We start from the raw sequence: 17,687 nt of genomic DNA on the forward strand, positions 1-17,687 counted from the left end.
CCCCGTCTGTGAAACCAGGCCTGTTTTCCTGATCATGCATGGGTGGAAGAAATAATGCATGTGGCTGATGCATTGACACCGATAAATCTCAATGCAACATTCTAGTCTGGCAACTACATTGAGGCTGTGCGATAATCATACTATTGTAGTTAAGGGTTAAGTGTAAAAGGGAATGAAAAATGGCAATTCTGTCATTTACTCTCTCTCATGTTGCTCCAAACTTTTTACCTCCTGCTGAACACAAAAGACAACGATTTTTTGTTCCCATTGACTTCCATTGTATGGACAAAAAGACAATGGAAGTGAATAGGAACCAAAATAGTTTTACCATCATACTTCAGCAGAAAGAGAGAATTACACACAGGTTTGGATCAACACGAGGGTGAGTAAATGACAAATTGCCCTTTAAATTATGTAAATAGATTTTAATTAGAATTGAAAAGCACTTAATATAATTTTAACTGGAGCCAATTTAACCAGAGAACTCTGTAATTGGAATACTTGTTATGATCCTGTATTACAAGAGACATTCTTTTAATGAAAAGTAGTTTGCAAGACTCAATTTTCAACTTTATTCAGTTTTAATTCAGTCGAAAACTAATCTGATCTGATTTGAATTGCTATACTACAACAAATGATATAACCAATTAATTATAATGACATTTTTACATAACTTTTTTTTGCAAGTTATACAAGATTCCACTCATTTAAGTCAGTTTAATGTAATTTAAGTTGAAATTACTTAAATAGCCAAGTTGGTAGTACTTAAAAATCCAAGACAGTAAATTCTTTTTGAGTGTTTTAAGTAAAAAAAAAAAAAAAAAAAAAAAGCACTGCAAGATGCAAGAATTGTTATAAACATTTTAATTTATCACTGAAAAAAGCGCAACACTAATTCTCAGTGTTGAGAATTTCTTAATATGAAGCAGGACTCACTTGTGGTTTCACTTTCGATGTTTTAAATACAAACTTTAGAGATTTTGCATAATTTCTGTACAGATACATGAGAACGTGGACATACCACATCTATAACGTATAAAACCACATCAATAAAACGGTGCAAAAAAAAGAAAGAAAAGAGAAGTCCCTGCACATACAAAAATAAATTAATACACTTTATTCAGTCACCAGTCTTGTGTAAAGCCTGTTGAAAAAGTTCTGAACACACCGACAGTGCTTTAAAACAGTCCTTCACACCACTAAGTGAATCACAAATATGTATTTACAACAGAAAAGAGGTAAAGGTGTGCTAAACTAAATCGTATTCATTCTGTCAGCTTATTCTGAATCAATATGTATCTGTTGATTTACATAGCAACAAAAGGAAAAGGGGAAAAACAGGCGTATTTACAAGACCACAAAATTATCAAGTAGGGTTTTTTCTTTTCTTATAACTTCAAACACCAGACATGTTGACTCAAAAGAGCTGAGAATTTTGTACAGTAGTATAAAAACATTTTGTGAGTTGAGCGTTAAAGTATTACCTTGCGCCCAACATGCAACAAATGCAAATAAATAAAAAAGAACAATAGAAAGGTGGCTTCAAAAATGATCAATGCAACACAAACATTCGAAATCAGTTTTTTTCTTTCTTCAGTGTAATCACTGTACAGGCAGAGATCTGCGACTCTCTGAACTGGTATTGCCTGAGTGACGCCGATTGGTATGAATTAATTTCACAAAAATGGATCGACTGGAAAAGGGGGAGGGGGGAAGAGACTGGCAGCGTCTCCAGCACGTGGCCCCTCGCTCAGAGCTTGGAGATGGGGCCAGGCACTTGGGTTCAAGGCCTGGTCTATGTGTCCTGGCTTGAGAGGTAGTTGCTCTTCAAAGAGTGCAGCAGGGTCATTGAGACAAATTTGTGGACCTTTGGGACGCCTCCTCCTCACAGGAGAAGCTCAAGATCGGGATGCAGAGAAGGCCTTCGTGGTGCACAAATGTCAGCTTTGAAACATTTGATGCCTTTAAATACACAGACGGACAACTATGACAGGGCTTTTATCAAGATTATCATGAGACGTTCCTTGTTAAAGGGGTACAGAGAGGTAACAGCGGTGAGCAGATACTGTTCCAGAAGCGCCACCATCCGAGACCTCCATCTACACTTTCCGCCCACAGAGACTCGCACCAGCGTGTCATTTTCAGCACACTGGCAGAGTGAGAAAGACTGTGTGTCTGTGTGCACATATGTGTGTGAGCCTGTCATGTAGCCCCCATGGGACCCAGTAAGTTTACAGCAAGTGATTTACTCAAACTCAGTGCAGCATGTTGTTTGCCAGATGGGCATCAAACTGGCAAGTGCGTGTGCGTGTGTGTGTGTGTGTGTGTTCAAATCAAGGCTGGTGCTGGTGAGGCTTCCGCGCGGTGGGTGAACGTTCTGGTCTTGCTGCTCTGCTCAGATTGCCAGCCTCTTGGGGTGGACAGATGAGAGGGATCCAGAAGGCAGAACTCCTCCAACATGATGTTTTTTTGCATCAGGTCTTCTCCTGTCCTGTCACAGACACAGCCTTGTCCCCCATTCTCTGAATAAAACACAAGCACACACTTTCAATAAATCACAGCATTGTCAAAGTGCTACTTAAAATCTATACATTATATTGAATATTTCAAAATGAATCATGTGTGTCAATACTTTTGTCTGTTTGATAGTTGCAGTACTAGCTCCACTTTTAGGAGTGTTGTTGTCGTTGTGCATGGCGAGGAAGGGGTTTGTGGAGATGGCTGGCTGGAGGCTGTTGATTGGCAGCTGCATGTCATTCTGCTGCTGCTGTTGTTGCTGCTGCTGCTGCTGCTGCTTCTGTTGCATTAACTGATAGAGCAGAACCTGCTGCTGTTCCTAAACAGACAGACAAACAGAGTATGATGAGATGTCTAGACAAATACGGCACACCCACAGACTGCCCACGGACCGTCTGATGCATATTGCACAGAAAAGTGGCAAGAGCTCCCTTAAAATTGCAATTCCAAGTTGTTTTTACAAGCAGCCAGGATGCTAAAATAAACACTTCTGAGGAAGACCCATCATGGATGCTCATAATTAACCGCCATGGTGTTTTGTATGCAAACATGTATATTCCAATTTTCTTGGAATTATGCATGATTTCGGATTCATCTGCCCGTAAACATAACATTACAAAACGACAGCATCGTCTTGCCGAATAAGACTGATCACGGCCATAATAAGCTGCAATGTGGGCTGCGAAAGTCGCATGAAGAAATGTGAATGCTCAAACGGTCTATATATTCTGTGCTGGAGAGTGTGTAGGTGCTCCACTTACCGGCGTGACCTGCTGGGAGTTGAAAATCTGCTGCAGTTGGTGCTGATGGAGGAGGATCTGCCTGTGCTGTTCAGTGAAAAGCCTTTCCGCACTGCAAACACAAGTGCATAAGCCCCCATAAGAAAACTAAATGTGTAACATTTCAAAACATCTTGGCAATGGCCAGACAAAAGTAGTAAATATAAATTAAAATGCAAAGCTTTCTGTATGCTAAAGTATGAACGCTAATGATAACTTATGGATAGGAGAGCTGTTTAAGAAGACAACATCAGCAGTTCAATCTGAACTACAAGACAAGTTTGTTTCAGAGGCAGACGTACAGGCGCAAAAACAAGGAGGTGTAAGAACTAAATGAGCAAGTGTGGGAAAAAAAGGGCAGAGCAAGTCAATCCTCACCTGGTTTTCGCAGTGGTCATGCTGCTGCATTCCACAAAGAGCAAGCAAAAGAGAGATCGGGAAGCAGAAAAGATATGAAATTAAGCAAATATGAATGCATCACAGTGCCAAGCTGTATGGATGAATCTCATGAATATGTCCATCACAATACACCCAAAATAAAAATAAAATACAAGTAAAAATACAATGTATAAATATATATATATATATATATATATATATACACATATATACAGTGCAATGCATAAGTGAATACACCCATGCTAAAGTTGACTAAAAAGAGGAATAAAAAATCATATTTTGGAAATTGAACTTAATTTAAAAAATTAGGAAAAATCCAACCTTTAAGGACACCAATTTTCTTTGTGAATGAATAATGTATCGTAAATAAATAAATGTTCTTCCTTAAAATACATGGTGCATAAGTGAGTACACCCCTATGTTAAATTCCCATAGAGGCAGGCAGATTTTTATTTTTAAGTATTTAAAAAAATTTTTTTTAGGATACTATGCATCCTGATAAAGTTCCCTTGGCCTTTGGAATTAAAATAGCCCCACATCATCACATAGCCTTAACCATACCTAGAGATTGGCATGGGGTACTTTCCAGAAGATCATCTCTCAATGCAAATCAAACTAGCTTTTAGGCTAACTGAAATAAAACCATGCCAATCTCTAGGTATGGTGAAGGCTATGTGATGATGTGGGGCTATTTTAATTCCAAAGGCCAAGGGAACTTTATCAGGATGCATAGTATCCTGGATCCATGAAGTAACTGGCCTTTAAAAATAAAAATCTGCCTGCCTCTATGGGAATTTAACATAGGGGTGTCCAGACTTATGCACCCTGTATTTTAAGGAAGAACATTTATTTATTTACGATACATTATTCATTCACAAAGAAAATTGGTGTCCTTAAAGGTTGGATTTTTCCTAATTTTTTAAATTAAGGCATTAAGTTCAATTTCCAAAATATGATTTTTTATTCCTCTTTTTAGTCAACTTTAGCATGGGTGTATTCACTTATGCATTGCACTGTGTATATATATATATATATATATATATATATATATATATATATATATATACATATATATATATATATATATATATATAAAAAAACATTTTAATAAAAATATTTTAATATAGTATATTTATACGCTATCATTCAAAAGATTGGGGTCAAAAAGTTATTTAAAAGTAATTAATATTTGTTTAGTCAAAAGGGTTCATTAATTGATCTATTGACATTTATATACTATACTTTTGAACTTCATATTTAAAAAATATATCAGGAGTCAGGAGTAATGGCTGCTGAAAATTCAGCTGTACCATCACAAGAATAAACTACGTTAAAATAGTACAATAGAAAGCAGTTATTTTAAATGGTAATAATATTATTTTTACAGTATTTTTTATCAATTAAATGCCTTAGTGAGCATAGGGGACTTCTATCAAAAACATTTAAAAAAAAAATTCGTACATACCCCAAACCTATAAATGGTAGTGTAGGTTGCATTTATTTTTATTAATTTAATATTTCCATGAGATTCGCACGCAAATCCACATCTTCATTAGCATCACCTGCCATTTCATTGCTAATCCAGACCATGTTATCATGACCCTGAAATACGGATCCTCAACCACTTTAAAGTAAATAGCAAATGAATCAGGTTTATTACTAAAAGACCAAGAAGACGAGTGCCGGTTTGTACCTGTTACTGAGGCTGTTGGACATGGGCAGGGATGTGCTGGTAGCTGTTGAAGGATGGGGCAGGGGGCTGTTGTTCTGGAGCACTCGGTTTATGGCGCCCACAATGCCACCCATGGCCAGGTGGTTCCCTTGCAGAGCACTGCAAACACAAGTGCATAAGCCCCCATAAGAAAACTAAAAAACTAACATTTAAAAAACATCTTGGCCATGACCAGACAAAAGTATTAAATATAAATTAAAATGCAAAGCTTTCTGTATGCTAAAGTATGAACGCTAATGATAACTTATGGATAGGAGAGCTGTTAAAGAAGACAACATCAGCAGTTCAATCTGAACTACAAGACAAGTTTGTTTCAGAGGCAGACGTACAGGCGGCAAAAACAAGGAGGTGTAAGAACTAAATGAGCAAATGTGGGAAAAAAAGGGCAAAGCAAGTCAATCCTCACCTGGTTTTCGCAGTGGTCATGCTGCTGCATTCCAAAAAGAGCAAGCAAAAGAGAGATCGGGAAGCAGAAAAGATATGAAATTAAGCAAATATGAATGCATCACAGTGCCAAGCTGTATGGATGAATCTCATGAATATGTCCATCACAATTCACCCAAAATAAAAGTAAAACGATAAACAAAAGGTTTATTTAAATTAAAAATACAATGTATTAATGTATATATAAAAATATATACATTTTTATAAAGTATTTTAATATATTTATACGCTATCATTCAAAAGATTGGGGTCAGAAAGTTTTATTTAAAAATAATTCATATTTGTTTAGTCAAAAAGGTGCATTAAATTGATCAAGCGACATTTATATGCTTTTCTTTTGAACTTGAGCTGTTTTCAACAAAATATTAATTATAAATGCTTCTTGGGCACCAAATCAGCACATTAGAATGAAATAACTTCTGAAGGATCATGTGACACTGAAAGACACAAATCCACATCTTCATCAGCATCTCCTGCCATTTCATCGCTAATCCAGACCATGTTATCATGACCATGAAGTACGGATCCTCAACCAAGGCCTCCCACTTTAAAGTAAATAGCAAATGAATCAGGTTTATTACTAAAACACCAAGAAGACGAGTGCCGGTTTGTACCTGTTACTGAGGCTGTTGGACATGGGCAGGGATGTGCTGGTAGCTGTTGAGGGATGGGGCAGGGGGCTGTTGTTTTGGAGCACTCGGTTTATGGCGCCCACAATGCCACCCATGGCCAGGTGGTTCCCTTGCAGAGCGCCCATCAGGCCAGTCACCCCGGCTATGGCAGGTAGGGATGAGTTGGCATTGCCAGGCTGGACGGCCACCCCGGCCATGCCGACTCCGTTCACCTGCTGCTGGGGGGGACTGTGGGCCGCAGAAGGAGGGGTGGAGAGAGAGGACGTGCTACTTCCGCTACTATGGCCACCAGACAGGGGATCCTGAAAGGAAAAGAAAGAATAGAGAAAGCACAAGAGCGTGAGAGAGAGAGGGAGAAAAGAGAGGTCAACGTGAGAGAGACTCCTCCTGCACCTGACCAACCAAAGAGATGCATCATCATACGAATTACATTTTAAATTACAGGAAGCTGCAAATCACTTAAAAATTACACAGCCACCAATTATCAGAAAAATCTGATTTTACAATGCAACTACGTACTACATCACATCACTGAAACACTCGACTAGGGGTGGGCGATATGACCAAAATCCTATTTTACGTTATGAGAAATTTTTTTTTTTCACGAAAAAGTGTATAATAAATATTATATATATATATATATATATATATATAGAATATATATATATATATATATATATATATATATAATTGTATAATCACAATTGTTATTTTTTATTTTATTTTAAGTAATTAAAAATAAGAATAAAAAAGCACAAACAACACATTAAGTTTTCAGGTACAGTAGGTTTATTTAACGAATAGTAAGTACTAGGGTAGTCAAAAGTACTGGTACTTCGGTACCAAGTCGAAATTAAAAAAAACGTAACGATACTAGTCCTTCTGCAGTACCAGTAGTATCGAGAACCGGGTCTATTCACTACCCGCTGAAAAGCTCTGCTTTCAAATGCTCCTGTCTGTATTTGTGTGGGAGCTCTGTGAAGAGCATCCAAGGTTTCTTGCAGCGTTGAGCATTGTAGCCAATCACAGACATGTTTGTTGAGCACATGAACCCAATGGCCCATCAGAGGCGTTTAAGTTAATCAATCTCTCAATAGGAGTTTGTTCAGCATGAGCTCTGCATGCTCGCAAATCATTTCATTATAGCCAACAAAGTATAACGACGATGTAAATAAGAGATTCATTCATTGTGCAGTATAGACAGATTTTTAGTTGTAACAGGAGTTTTCACTCAGTGAGACTGCACTGCAGCTAAACTGAAGTGATATCAGCTTCATTGATTAAAAAGGCAGCGCTCTTTGATCGCTTTCTGATAAAACCCATTCATAATTTGAATAAAAGTGTAACTTTTCATGCTGTTAAGTACACACAGCAAAGTTTAGAGAGTGACAACCATTTTAAAATGAGGGATTGAATCTGAAACTGTGATGTTTGACAACAGGCAGGGCAAAAAAATCTGATATATCGAAACAGATCCGTGCATTAAGTCTTAAAGTGTAAGTGTAATAGACCTGCCACTCGTTCTGTTACCTGTGATGTGTTTCTTTGTTTTTCATTTTATTACTAACCTTTCATTAGATTTTTAACTGAACGATTTTTGAAGGTTGCAAGCTAATGGATTTACTTGATAATGAACTAATTTCATTCATTTAATATATTTAATTTTCAAATTGTCAATTTCAAACAGTCACAAAAGTTCTTTCTATGATACCGAAATAGTAGTACCAAATAAGTACCAAGAACAGTGAAATTTGACTGGTATTGTTAATGAGTAAATTAAATAAAATGTAAAAATAAAACACTGCATAGGCTTCACTGTATGTATAAACAAAATATAAATAGATTCTTATTAAAGCTACAAAAGTTATTTAGTCAAGAGCAGTGAGTGATTTTCTCCCTCTTTTGTTGTTTGATTAACATTAATGAGGCAGACAGTAGCAGGTATATTAGGCTGCTGTCACTTTAAGACCTCATGCACGGATCTATCATACTGACACACATTTTTCATTTAAGACATAACTGACTGTGTTTACGTTAATACTCCCCACAATGGGCCTTTTTTTTTTTTTACATAATTGTGTGTGTATTTCACCTTTCACATACAATAAGTTGCGAAAGAGAACTGATTTGGGGATCACATGCTGTCTGAGAGGTGGATTTCCTTGCAAGCACTTGGTCTGTGTCAGACAGCACGAGTACAGCATTGAGTTATTTTTTTTCATGGCTTTTAGGCTTATTAACATCATGCACATCCTGCTTCTTATTTTCTTATTCATGCATGTTTCTTTATCACCCTAACATGTCAATAACTAAGTAGTACTGTGCTACGCAGATATATTGACATACTGTGACATAAGCAATATAGCAAAATCTCTAACGATAAACACTTTACATCGTCGCCACAATATGTATCGTCATACCGCCCAGCCCTACACTCAACTATGTACAGATATACATAATTTAACACTTGACTCAACTAAAGAGGTGCTCAGTCCCAGCAGATGGCATCTGCAGAGCAGGGGTAGAGGAAGTTACCTGAGTGGGCAAGGGTTGAGAGGACTCTGTTAAAACACTGCTGCCTAGCTGAATGCTCTTGCTGTGCAGCATGTCTGGAGGAGAGAGAGATTTTGCAACTTGACATGAATGCGGAGACCAGATTAGCTAGAGTTGAGCTGGGAGAGGAGGCTCCGTGAGCAGAACAGAGGGGAGGAAGGGGGTCGGACGGGTGAGAGGTGGTCTCGTATGTGTGTATGTGTGATTATGTGCATCGGGAGGAGGGGGTGTTTGGGGTGGGATTGGACTGTGACTGTCCAGATGGAGTTTGTGAAAACTGTACGGGTAGACAAGAGGCAGAAGGTAGCGGAGACTGCTCACCTGGGTGAGTGTTGCTGGGGTACAGAGGAGATGAGGCAGTGGTGGCCGTGGTGCTCGCGGGGGTGAAAGGCACAGAGAGCTGAGCGCTCAAGAGCTGCAGTCGTTCCTTCTTCATGGTAAGAGTTCGGATTTGTTCCTCCAGGCGCCTGTTTTCCACCTGCAGCTGGTGCAGGGACTTAAGCATTCCCAGAACTGAACAAAAAAAACAAAAAACATACCCATCAAATAATCTTAAAGCATCTTTTTAGAGCCGTTTCATAGCAGAATTCCAATTTGAAGTTTGCATCGATTGTGTTATTTTTCTGTTCATTACAGTGAAGAAGTTTTAAACAATCTGTAATGTATGAAGTGATATATTAAAATAAAGCGGACTTGACAAGATTTGACGCAAAAATAAAAGTGGTTACAAACCACCGACATCAAGTCTTTCAGAAGCAGCGAACCCGATACCACAAGCACGAAAACTACATCGGCACAAGTGCGGTTCAAGACCTCCAGAAGGAACTACAACGACAGACTTCCGCTCTTTCCCGCACGCTCGTGGAGGATCACACGGCACTGATCAGGGGGCGGCAACCCCGAGCCAAATGCAAACCAGATGCACTGTCAGCGAAACCGCAGAACTGGTCCCATATCAGCGGCGAACAGAAACACAACCGTCCTAGCGCTTCCTGTGCAGGCATCTCCATGCGTTAGTCAGACTTCCCCCACGTCGTCAGAGGAGCCTCTATCATAACAGAAACAGCTGCTGCTCATTCACACAATCCTGACACTAAAAACCGACCTGCCGCTACTGAGAAATTCACGACTACCTCCACGCAAAACATCATGAAACTACACAAGCTACAAAGACAAAACAGACAGGTAATGAAGCTCATAATTACAGTGGCATTAACCTATATATTAATTACTCACATTATGGGGACGGATGTAATTACAGGCTTCAAACAGGCATATTATTTGACTGACATGCAGTAAAATACCATTTATGACTTAAGTCATTATTCTTGCTTTAAATAAAATATTGAGTGAAAGCAATAGACCCAAGTTTATCATTATGCACTCTGAGATTAAAAGGGATAAATTATGCTGAATAAAACAGCAACAATTTTCATGAGATGAGCCAACTTTCAATGACCATAAATAATAAAGGCTTTTAGTGTACTAATGAGAAATTAATTTAAAATGCCTTTTGATATCTACTGTAAACCCTCTCAGCTAAACTTTGAAAATATTACAACAGGAATTCATTGATTTTTACATGCAAAAGCCAGTGTGCAATAAGTGGATTTCCAGGCTGTTTCTATATGGTTACTAAGCTGTTCTGAGTGAGTTTTAGCATGTTGCTATGCAGTTATTAAGGTGTTCTGGGTGGTTGTTTACTGCCAAGATCAAGAGAGTCAACCTGGAAGTCTCTATTACATTCTGTCCCTAATAATGGCTCTGCGTTTTTGTTCTGGTTTTGCTCTATTTATCATCTGCCAGATGAAAATCCTAAATTGTATCACTTAAAAAAAAAAAAAAAAAATAGCACTTGCCTTCTCAACAAGTCACATAATTTGAGGAACTATTCATGTCTCTGAGGGATGAGTTACGTAAAGTTTAATACTTAACTGGATCCTATGGCTAAAGAACATCTGCAGCAAGACCAACACAGTGACATCAAGACAAGGCCAAACAACTCAGTCCTTGAGTGTTGAGGTTTACACGGAAGCAACATACATCATTACAAAAGAGTAAAAAAGCCTCTCACCATCTCCTTGTGGGCCCTGTTGTAGGAGGAACTGCTGTCCTTCGTTCCATTGCCGTTCCAGCAGCTGGTCAATGCTGGTGGCCACAGGGGGCAGCGCATCCGAACCAGAGCCGAGTCCTGGAACCAGCGGTCCTGACGAGTCATATCGGATATGAAGCCCACTTAACGGAGACCTAAAATCATATACAAGACAACAAGTGAGATGCATATACACATAAGTTTATCAAACAGCTAAATTTGTCTCATTGTGAATTTAAAATGTAAATAAATTCATGTCAGAGCAGGTAAGCCAAGCATCACTGTGGTACTAGGGCTGGGCAATATGGCCAAAAATATTAACAAAATATATTTTTCCATATCATACGATATCGATATTTATTACAAAATTAAATTGACCATTAATGAGGAAGGAAACGCTTTCCACATATTTGTTAGACCTTGAGAATGAATCATGTCAACTTGTTTGTTCACAATTAAACTCCACAGAGTAGCTACCTTTTAATTTAGGGCCCCACGAAATCCATTTTACTCCATTTTACTCTAAATTCTCTGTTTTCCATTTTATTTTATTTTATTTTTGGGGGACTGTGTTTTTAATAGAAATGTATATAAACTTTAACAATTTAATCAAGCTTTTAAAAAGCAATCAAATGAAAATGTAACAATTAATTTACAACAAAACTGCATTTTTATTTTTTGTCAAATACAGAACTGCAAAAAATTTAAACATGGATGAATAAATATACGGGTTGTATGAGATTCCTTAGAAATTTACATTTTAGTACATTTACAAGTACATTTTAGTATATAGTAGCAAGAAATTTGTCATAATTTCTTGAAGTTAAACTAAATTTTTCTTTAGGCGGTTTGTCGTGAGGACCTTTCAGTTTTATTTTCAGGTTCAGTGTGCATTTGACAGTGGTTTTTCTCAAATGAAATGGTGAAAAGCTTGTGAAGTTCGTGTGTTCATGTCGTGTTCATATATTGAGAAGGCAGACGCTGAAAACAGTGTCACGTGTGTGAGTTTGTGTATCAGATGAAACAACGCCGTTCATTCACACAAAGACACGCAGAAATCACTTATTAGCAACATGCACTGCATAGGCTGTTAAATTAATCCATTGAGTTAAAATGTCCAGAGCTTATCAGTTATTGATGTAAATTTAATTGCGCTCTCGATATGATTTAATCGCTCAGCCCTAAGTGGTAGAATTCCAATTGTAAATATATTAATAGTTTTTGTTTACAAACAGATAATAGACCACTGCTGTATTAACAACACAGCTGAACTCCTTGTCTGGCATCATGTCTTCAGAGGCAGACGCACTGCTCTGTAAAGCCAAACAGAGTTCAAAGCTCGTGCAAGTGAGAGCGCCTGGGCCTGCGTCTCTGACACCATAAATCTCAGTACGCTCTTGTTTGGACATATAGCGATCTGTGTTATTATGAATGCATCCAGCTCTGGGCTCTACATCAGGGCTCTCTAGCGAACGTGAATCTATCTCTGGGGTAATTACGACTGGGCTGAGATCCGCACCACAAGGCAATAAATCTCCAGCACAAGACTGTGAATCCATATCATCCTGCATGGCTGCTCCGGTGCGGATCACAGAAAAAGCAGATACAGATTTTTGCAGTTAATCTGAAAACAGTGCAAAAAGCTTCTGAATGAGATTCGTGGACATGTGGGATATATTTAAGGCCCATTCACAAAAAAGAACAAGATGCAGCACAGTGGAAAGCAAAAATGTGTTGTGTGAGAATGTCCCCTTATACTTTAAATACTGAAATTGCTGACAGGCAAAACAGTTTACACACAAAATGACAAGCTAAGATTTTGCACTGATATTGAGCTAAATGCATTTCACAAAAAAGATAAAACTGATCTGAAAGAAGTCGATTACAGCATTTGAAAAATAATATATTGTTTATATTCATATCCATATCCATACATGAAATATACTGAAGCAGCAATGAAAGTACACAAAAAAACCACACTAAATAACCCACTCCTTAAGTAACAGAAGCGATCTAAATGAAACTTGACATACCTTGTCAACCAAAAATATTACATCCTGGAGGCAATTTTGTGCAGTATATTCACTTGAATATTAATCCATTTTATATCCTCAGTCACCGGGCAAAAAATGCTATATCTTGGGTTACAGAAAATGAAAGTTTCTGCGTTCGGAGACATCATCGCCACATCAAACTCTGAAGCCGCTTTAACTGCGATAAGGGCAACAGCTGAGTGTTCAAAATGCCTGCTGTTCGGAAGGTGAGCGCGCAAGGGAGGAAGCGGAGTGAGTGAATGAGTGTGTTCTAGGGGGGAAGGGAGGGTGAGCAAAATCTCGGAGCCTGGAGGAGGGGAAGTCTAGCTCAGGAATGTAAATAGGACTTACCGAGGGGAGAGGCTTGTCTTTGGTGAGTTTCCTCTTCTGGAGAAGCCGAGAGCTCCGTCTCCTAGCTCCTGATCTGAAAGGTAAACAGAGAGCAGTCGATAAGGAGCCGGAGTGCAGATGTGGGCACAAGAGAAGCCTGGGAAATGCAGGAACGTCAGGCTCGATCCAAAGTGAGCCTGGTAGACATCAGATCTCCCTCGTAGAAATCCATCTAGGGGCTGCAGACTGGTCTCTCTGGCGGCTCAGCTTGCACACTGACACCACCGAGTGTGTCACTGAGTCACCTCTCTCTCTCCCCCCTCCCTCCGTTCTTCCCCTCACCCCAGCTCTTTCTTTCCCGTGGAGGCTCCCATCGCCCTGCCTGCAGGCCCCATGCCAGACACTGCTTTTCATTTTCTGCAGTGAAAGTAATGAATCACATATGCGCCTCGCCAAGCATAACCCCCTCCCTCCTTTCTCTCTGTCTCTCTCTCTTTTTTTTTTTTCTCCACACCCCCCTCAAGTCACAGTTAGCCAATCCCCTTTTTCTCTTCCTCCCTGCTTCCTTCCCCCCTTCCTTTTTCTCAACAGTCTTGTTCTTTTTAACACTTTCCAGCCCACTACCACCTCAAGCGCAGGCTGGCTCCAGTGGGGGTGCAGGCACATCAGTGCAAGCCGCCCAAGGTCTGGTGTGACTTATTATGGTGCTGACCCCTTGCCTGACCCTGGATCAGCCCTGGGGCTGCAGTGCAGACTGGACCTGAAAGCACCGGGTCTCATTTTACAAAATAAAAAAATAAATAAAAAACAGAAAGAACAGGGGACTGAACGACAGTGGAAACCTATGAGCAACAGGTGACCAGCATTGAGAGGAAAGAACAAGTACTTTGTTAAAATGTAAACAAGCTTAGTGTTAGTCTCATGGACCCCATGACAAATGTTTAGAATAGTGTTTTTTGTTTGTGTTTTTTTTATGACCAATGCCAATATCTAGACAACAGAGTGGCTAATGGCTGAAATATACCTGGTATGTATGTAAGATGCAAACAAAACAGTTATTCATTTAAATGTTATATTATAATATATAATAATAAGATAATATATAATTATGTTTTTGAAAGAAGTCTCTTATGCTCACCAATGATACATTTATTTGATTAAAAGTACATTAAAAACAGTAATAATGTAAATATAACTATAATTTAAATCTAAAATCTATTTTAATAGGAAATATATTTATGTGATGGCAAAGCTGAATTTACAACAGCCATGTTGATTTACTGCTTAAGAAATATTTCTCATTATTATCAACGTTAAAATCAGTTTTTTTGTGGAAACCTTTTCCAGGATTCTTTGATAAATAGAAAGTTCAAAAGAACAGCATTTATTTGTAGTAATCTTTTTTAAACATGTATAAATGTCTTTACAATCACTTTTGATCAATTTAATATATCCTTGCTGAATATTACTATTTTCCCTAAAATATTAGGTGTATTAGGTGTATTAATTTCCCTAAAAAAAATCTTACCGTCCAAATATAAGCTTGTTCAATATATATCAGTACTTTAGTATGTGCTACGCTCAGAACGATCACCAGACAAGAGCCGGGCTTGTGCTAAAAGCACGCAAGCTTTCCAGTCTCGAGCGGTGGTCTCTTTAAGGACGGGTGTTCTTCCTCCTATTGTTAGTCAAATGACCCCCTGACCTCTGTTTGAGGAGGAGGGCATGACTGATCCATTATTCCTCAAAGGCTGTGTTCCTCTTTTTCTCCTCTCTCTCTTGCTTTCAACTGGTCCCACTCCCCACCCCAACCCCCATGACAGGGTCCTGCAAGCCCATTCGCTCATGAGTGAGACCCCCAGGGTTTAGGCAGGGTCCAGGGAAAGTGTTGAGTGGCCCAGGATGGAGGGAGGGAGTCTAAGGTATGCCTGCCTCCTAAACCCAGGGCAATCCCCTCTGTGTCATCACTGCGGTCATTGTGCAGATTAATGAAATGTTTGAGTGGTAGCATGCTTCATTTAACAGGTATGCACACTTTCAGCTCTCTGTCCCGGGGAGTTTTGTTCTCTGGCTCTCCCTCTCTCTGCGACCTGAGGAGGTGTGGGGGGGGGGGGGGGGGGATACAGCTGACCACACATTCCACATGCACAGGGGAGTGGAGAAAGAATGGGAGGATGAGGAGAAATGGGAGAAGAGAGCGCAGGAAGCAGGAAGAAAGGATTGGAGAAGGGAATTCTGTGCCAGTGGGAGGTACCAGTTAAAGATCAGTGTGGTTCCCCGTCTGTGTGTCTCACCTGCTGGGGAGCTCTCGGACTGGGCGATCAGTGCAGCCATAGCAGAGGTCGGATTCAGCCTGTTTCCGAACATATGGGATGGCGCCAGGTTAAAGGATCCCGGTAGCGAGTTTGACTAAGGAAGAAAAGCATAAGAAAGAGTTAGACTAAAGATGTAAAACCTGTCAAATTCCAAATATTTCAGGTGCCTAAGTGCGTGTCCCTGCATGTGCGTGTATAAATGTGTGCGTGAGCGTTGGCCAAAGAGCTGGATGATAAAACACCATGTCAGCTGTATTTCCTGTGAGCCAGGAGAATTGGCTGAGCCTGCAACAGCAGATCCACAGCCCTGAACAACATGCAGACCATGTGCTTCTGCAGCTAATTATTTAATCCAATTAAGCTATTTCCCTAATAGTGGTTGGGATTGGTTGCGGTGTTGCTTCTGAGGTAGCAGCATATGTGCAACAACAAACTTGGTGCATGGTGGAAACCACACAAAACTTCACATGACTTGCAATTAAATAACACTTTTGCTGTAAAACGATCTTGTTTATAGCAGAGAATTATTGGGAGGATGAAGAATTATCGAGAACTGAAGAATTATTACATAAAAGAGATGTTGTCAAATTTACAGACCCTGCTATCAGCAAGGATGGGGGGGGGGGGGGATCCATACAATTATGCACTTCATACAACACATCCTATTTACTCCATCCTTTTTCACACTGCATATTTTCATAAAATCAATACATTCTTTCCTTTTCCTTTGCTTGCTTTATCTACATCAAGATCCAAACAGGAAATAATGCTAGCTGAAATTACAATGTATTGGATTTCTTGCTCCGTTATTATAGAATAATGTCTTTGTCTAACTTAAGGATTTCTGACCATATCAGACTGAAATACAATTGGTGGAAACCACTCTTGCAAATGGCCAATGAATAGACACCCATACAATGCCAATGTTTAAACCAACCTTGAAAACATGCTTCTTTTATGGCTCTTCAACTAACAACTACAAGATGTAGATGATTTGGACATGGAGCAAAGTCTATCAGGTACTCCAACCCTAAACCTGACATTGAATTTGAACTGCCTTGCCTATAAAAATTTGCATACCAATTCTTTGAATATTATTATTATTATTAACATTATTATAATAAATATTAATGGTATGGTTCTAAAATTTTAAAAAGGAAAAAAAAGTAATATCCTGCATTCCCCTGGCCCCTCACAGCCCCGCAGGCCCTCCCTATTCCTCAGACTCCTCTTTCAGGCGAGAGGAGGGAGCATGACCAGTATGAAGAGAACCCCTCATCCCACTACACAGCTCTCTGTCCAGCCTGTCAGCCCTCATCCCATCAGCGAGCTGAGCTCAATGCGCCCGCACAGGGAAAAGAGGGACAGCCGGATTGTTTGAGGCTTACGGCTCTCAGCACCATTGTAGAGGTTAACGAATAGTGGGACAGAGGTGGGCCTTGGGGGTGTGTGCTGGGGTCGAAGGTCACCGCTGTCCTGCTTGCAACCACTGATTTTTTTTCGTCCAACCATTCTTCCATCCACAAAGGGAGAGTTAGAGATGGAGAAATTTTTTTTTTTGCAAACATCTCAGGGACAGTCATGCTGATGGATGATTGTTTGCACTGAATATATGATAAAACACCATGTTATACATCAAATAAAAATGTATTATATTCCTGACCCCAGACATACTTTTAAAAACAGACGTCAGTGGAAAGTTTCTAGTTAAGTCAGATGTCAATGAAAGTAAAACGAGGCATGTAGCTTATTAACGTTAACTAATGAAAGAGAGAGAGAGAGAGAGAGAGAGAGAGAGAGAGAGAGAGAGAGAGAGAGAGAGAGAGAGAGAGAGAGAGAGAGAGAGCGAGAGAGAGAGAGA

At 39.4% G+C, this 17,687-nt stretch overlaps 1 protein-coding gene across 5 annotated transcripts in view; it reads right to left on the minus strand.

Annotated features, from left to right (window-relative positions):
• Positions 1–1,103: 1,103 nt before the first annotated feature.
• Positions 1,104–17,687, minus strand: part of mllt10 (MLLT10 histone lysine methyltransferase DOT1L cofactor) — a 53,998-nt gene continuing 37,414 nt past the window's right edge. For 2 of the 5 annotated variants that reach the window (XM_084399248.1, XM_084399244.1), the window contains 12 exons: positions 15,806–15,920; positions 13,533–13,605; positions 11,131–11,303; positions 9,378–9,569; positions 9,039–9,112; positions 6,486–6,805; positions 5,834–5,857; positions 5,389–5,526; positions 3,675–3,698; positions 3,279–3,369; positions 2,633–2,836; positions 1,104–2,522 (listed from right to left, as the gene is read on the minus strand). In XM_084399248.1, coding sequence (XP_084255374.1) covers positions 2,475–2,522; positions 2,633–2,836; positions 3,279–3,369; positions 3,675–3,698; positions 5,389–5,526; positions 5,834–5,857; positions 6,486–6,805; positions 9,039–9,112; positions 9,378–9,569; positions 11,131–11,303; positions 13,533–13,605; positions 15,806–15,920 — 1,476 coding nt within the window. In that variant the 3' untranslated portion in view covers positions 1,104–2,474. The remainder of the gene's footprint in view (positions 2,523–2,632; positions 2,837–3,278; positions 3,370–3,674; positions 3,699–5,388; positions 5,527–5,833; positions 5,858–6,485; positions 6,806–9,038; positions 9,113–9,377; positions 9,570–11,130; positions 11,304–13,532; positions 13,606–15,805; positions 15,921–17,687) is intronic. The other 3 variants (XM_084399246.1, XM_084399245.1, XM_084399247.1) reach the window with 3 other exon arrangements.

The sequence above is a fragment of the Rutilus rutilus genome (genome assembly GCF_951802725.1).
Source record: "Rutilus rutilus genome assembly, chromosome: 24".
NCBI classification, from domain to species: Eukaryota; Metazoa; Chordata; class Actinopteri; order Cypriniformes; family Leuciscidae; genus Rutilus; species Rutilus rutilus.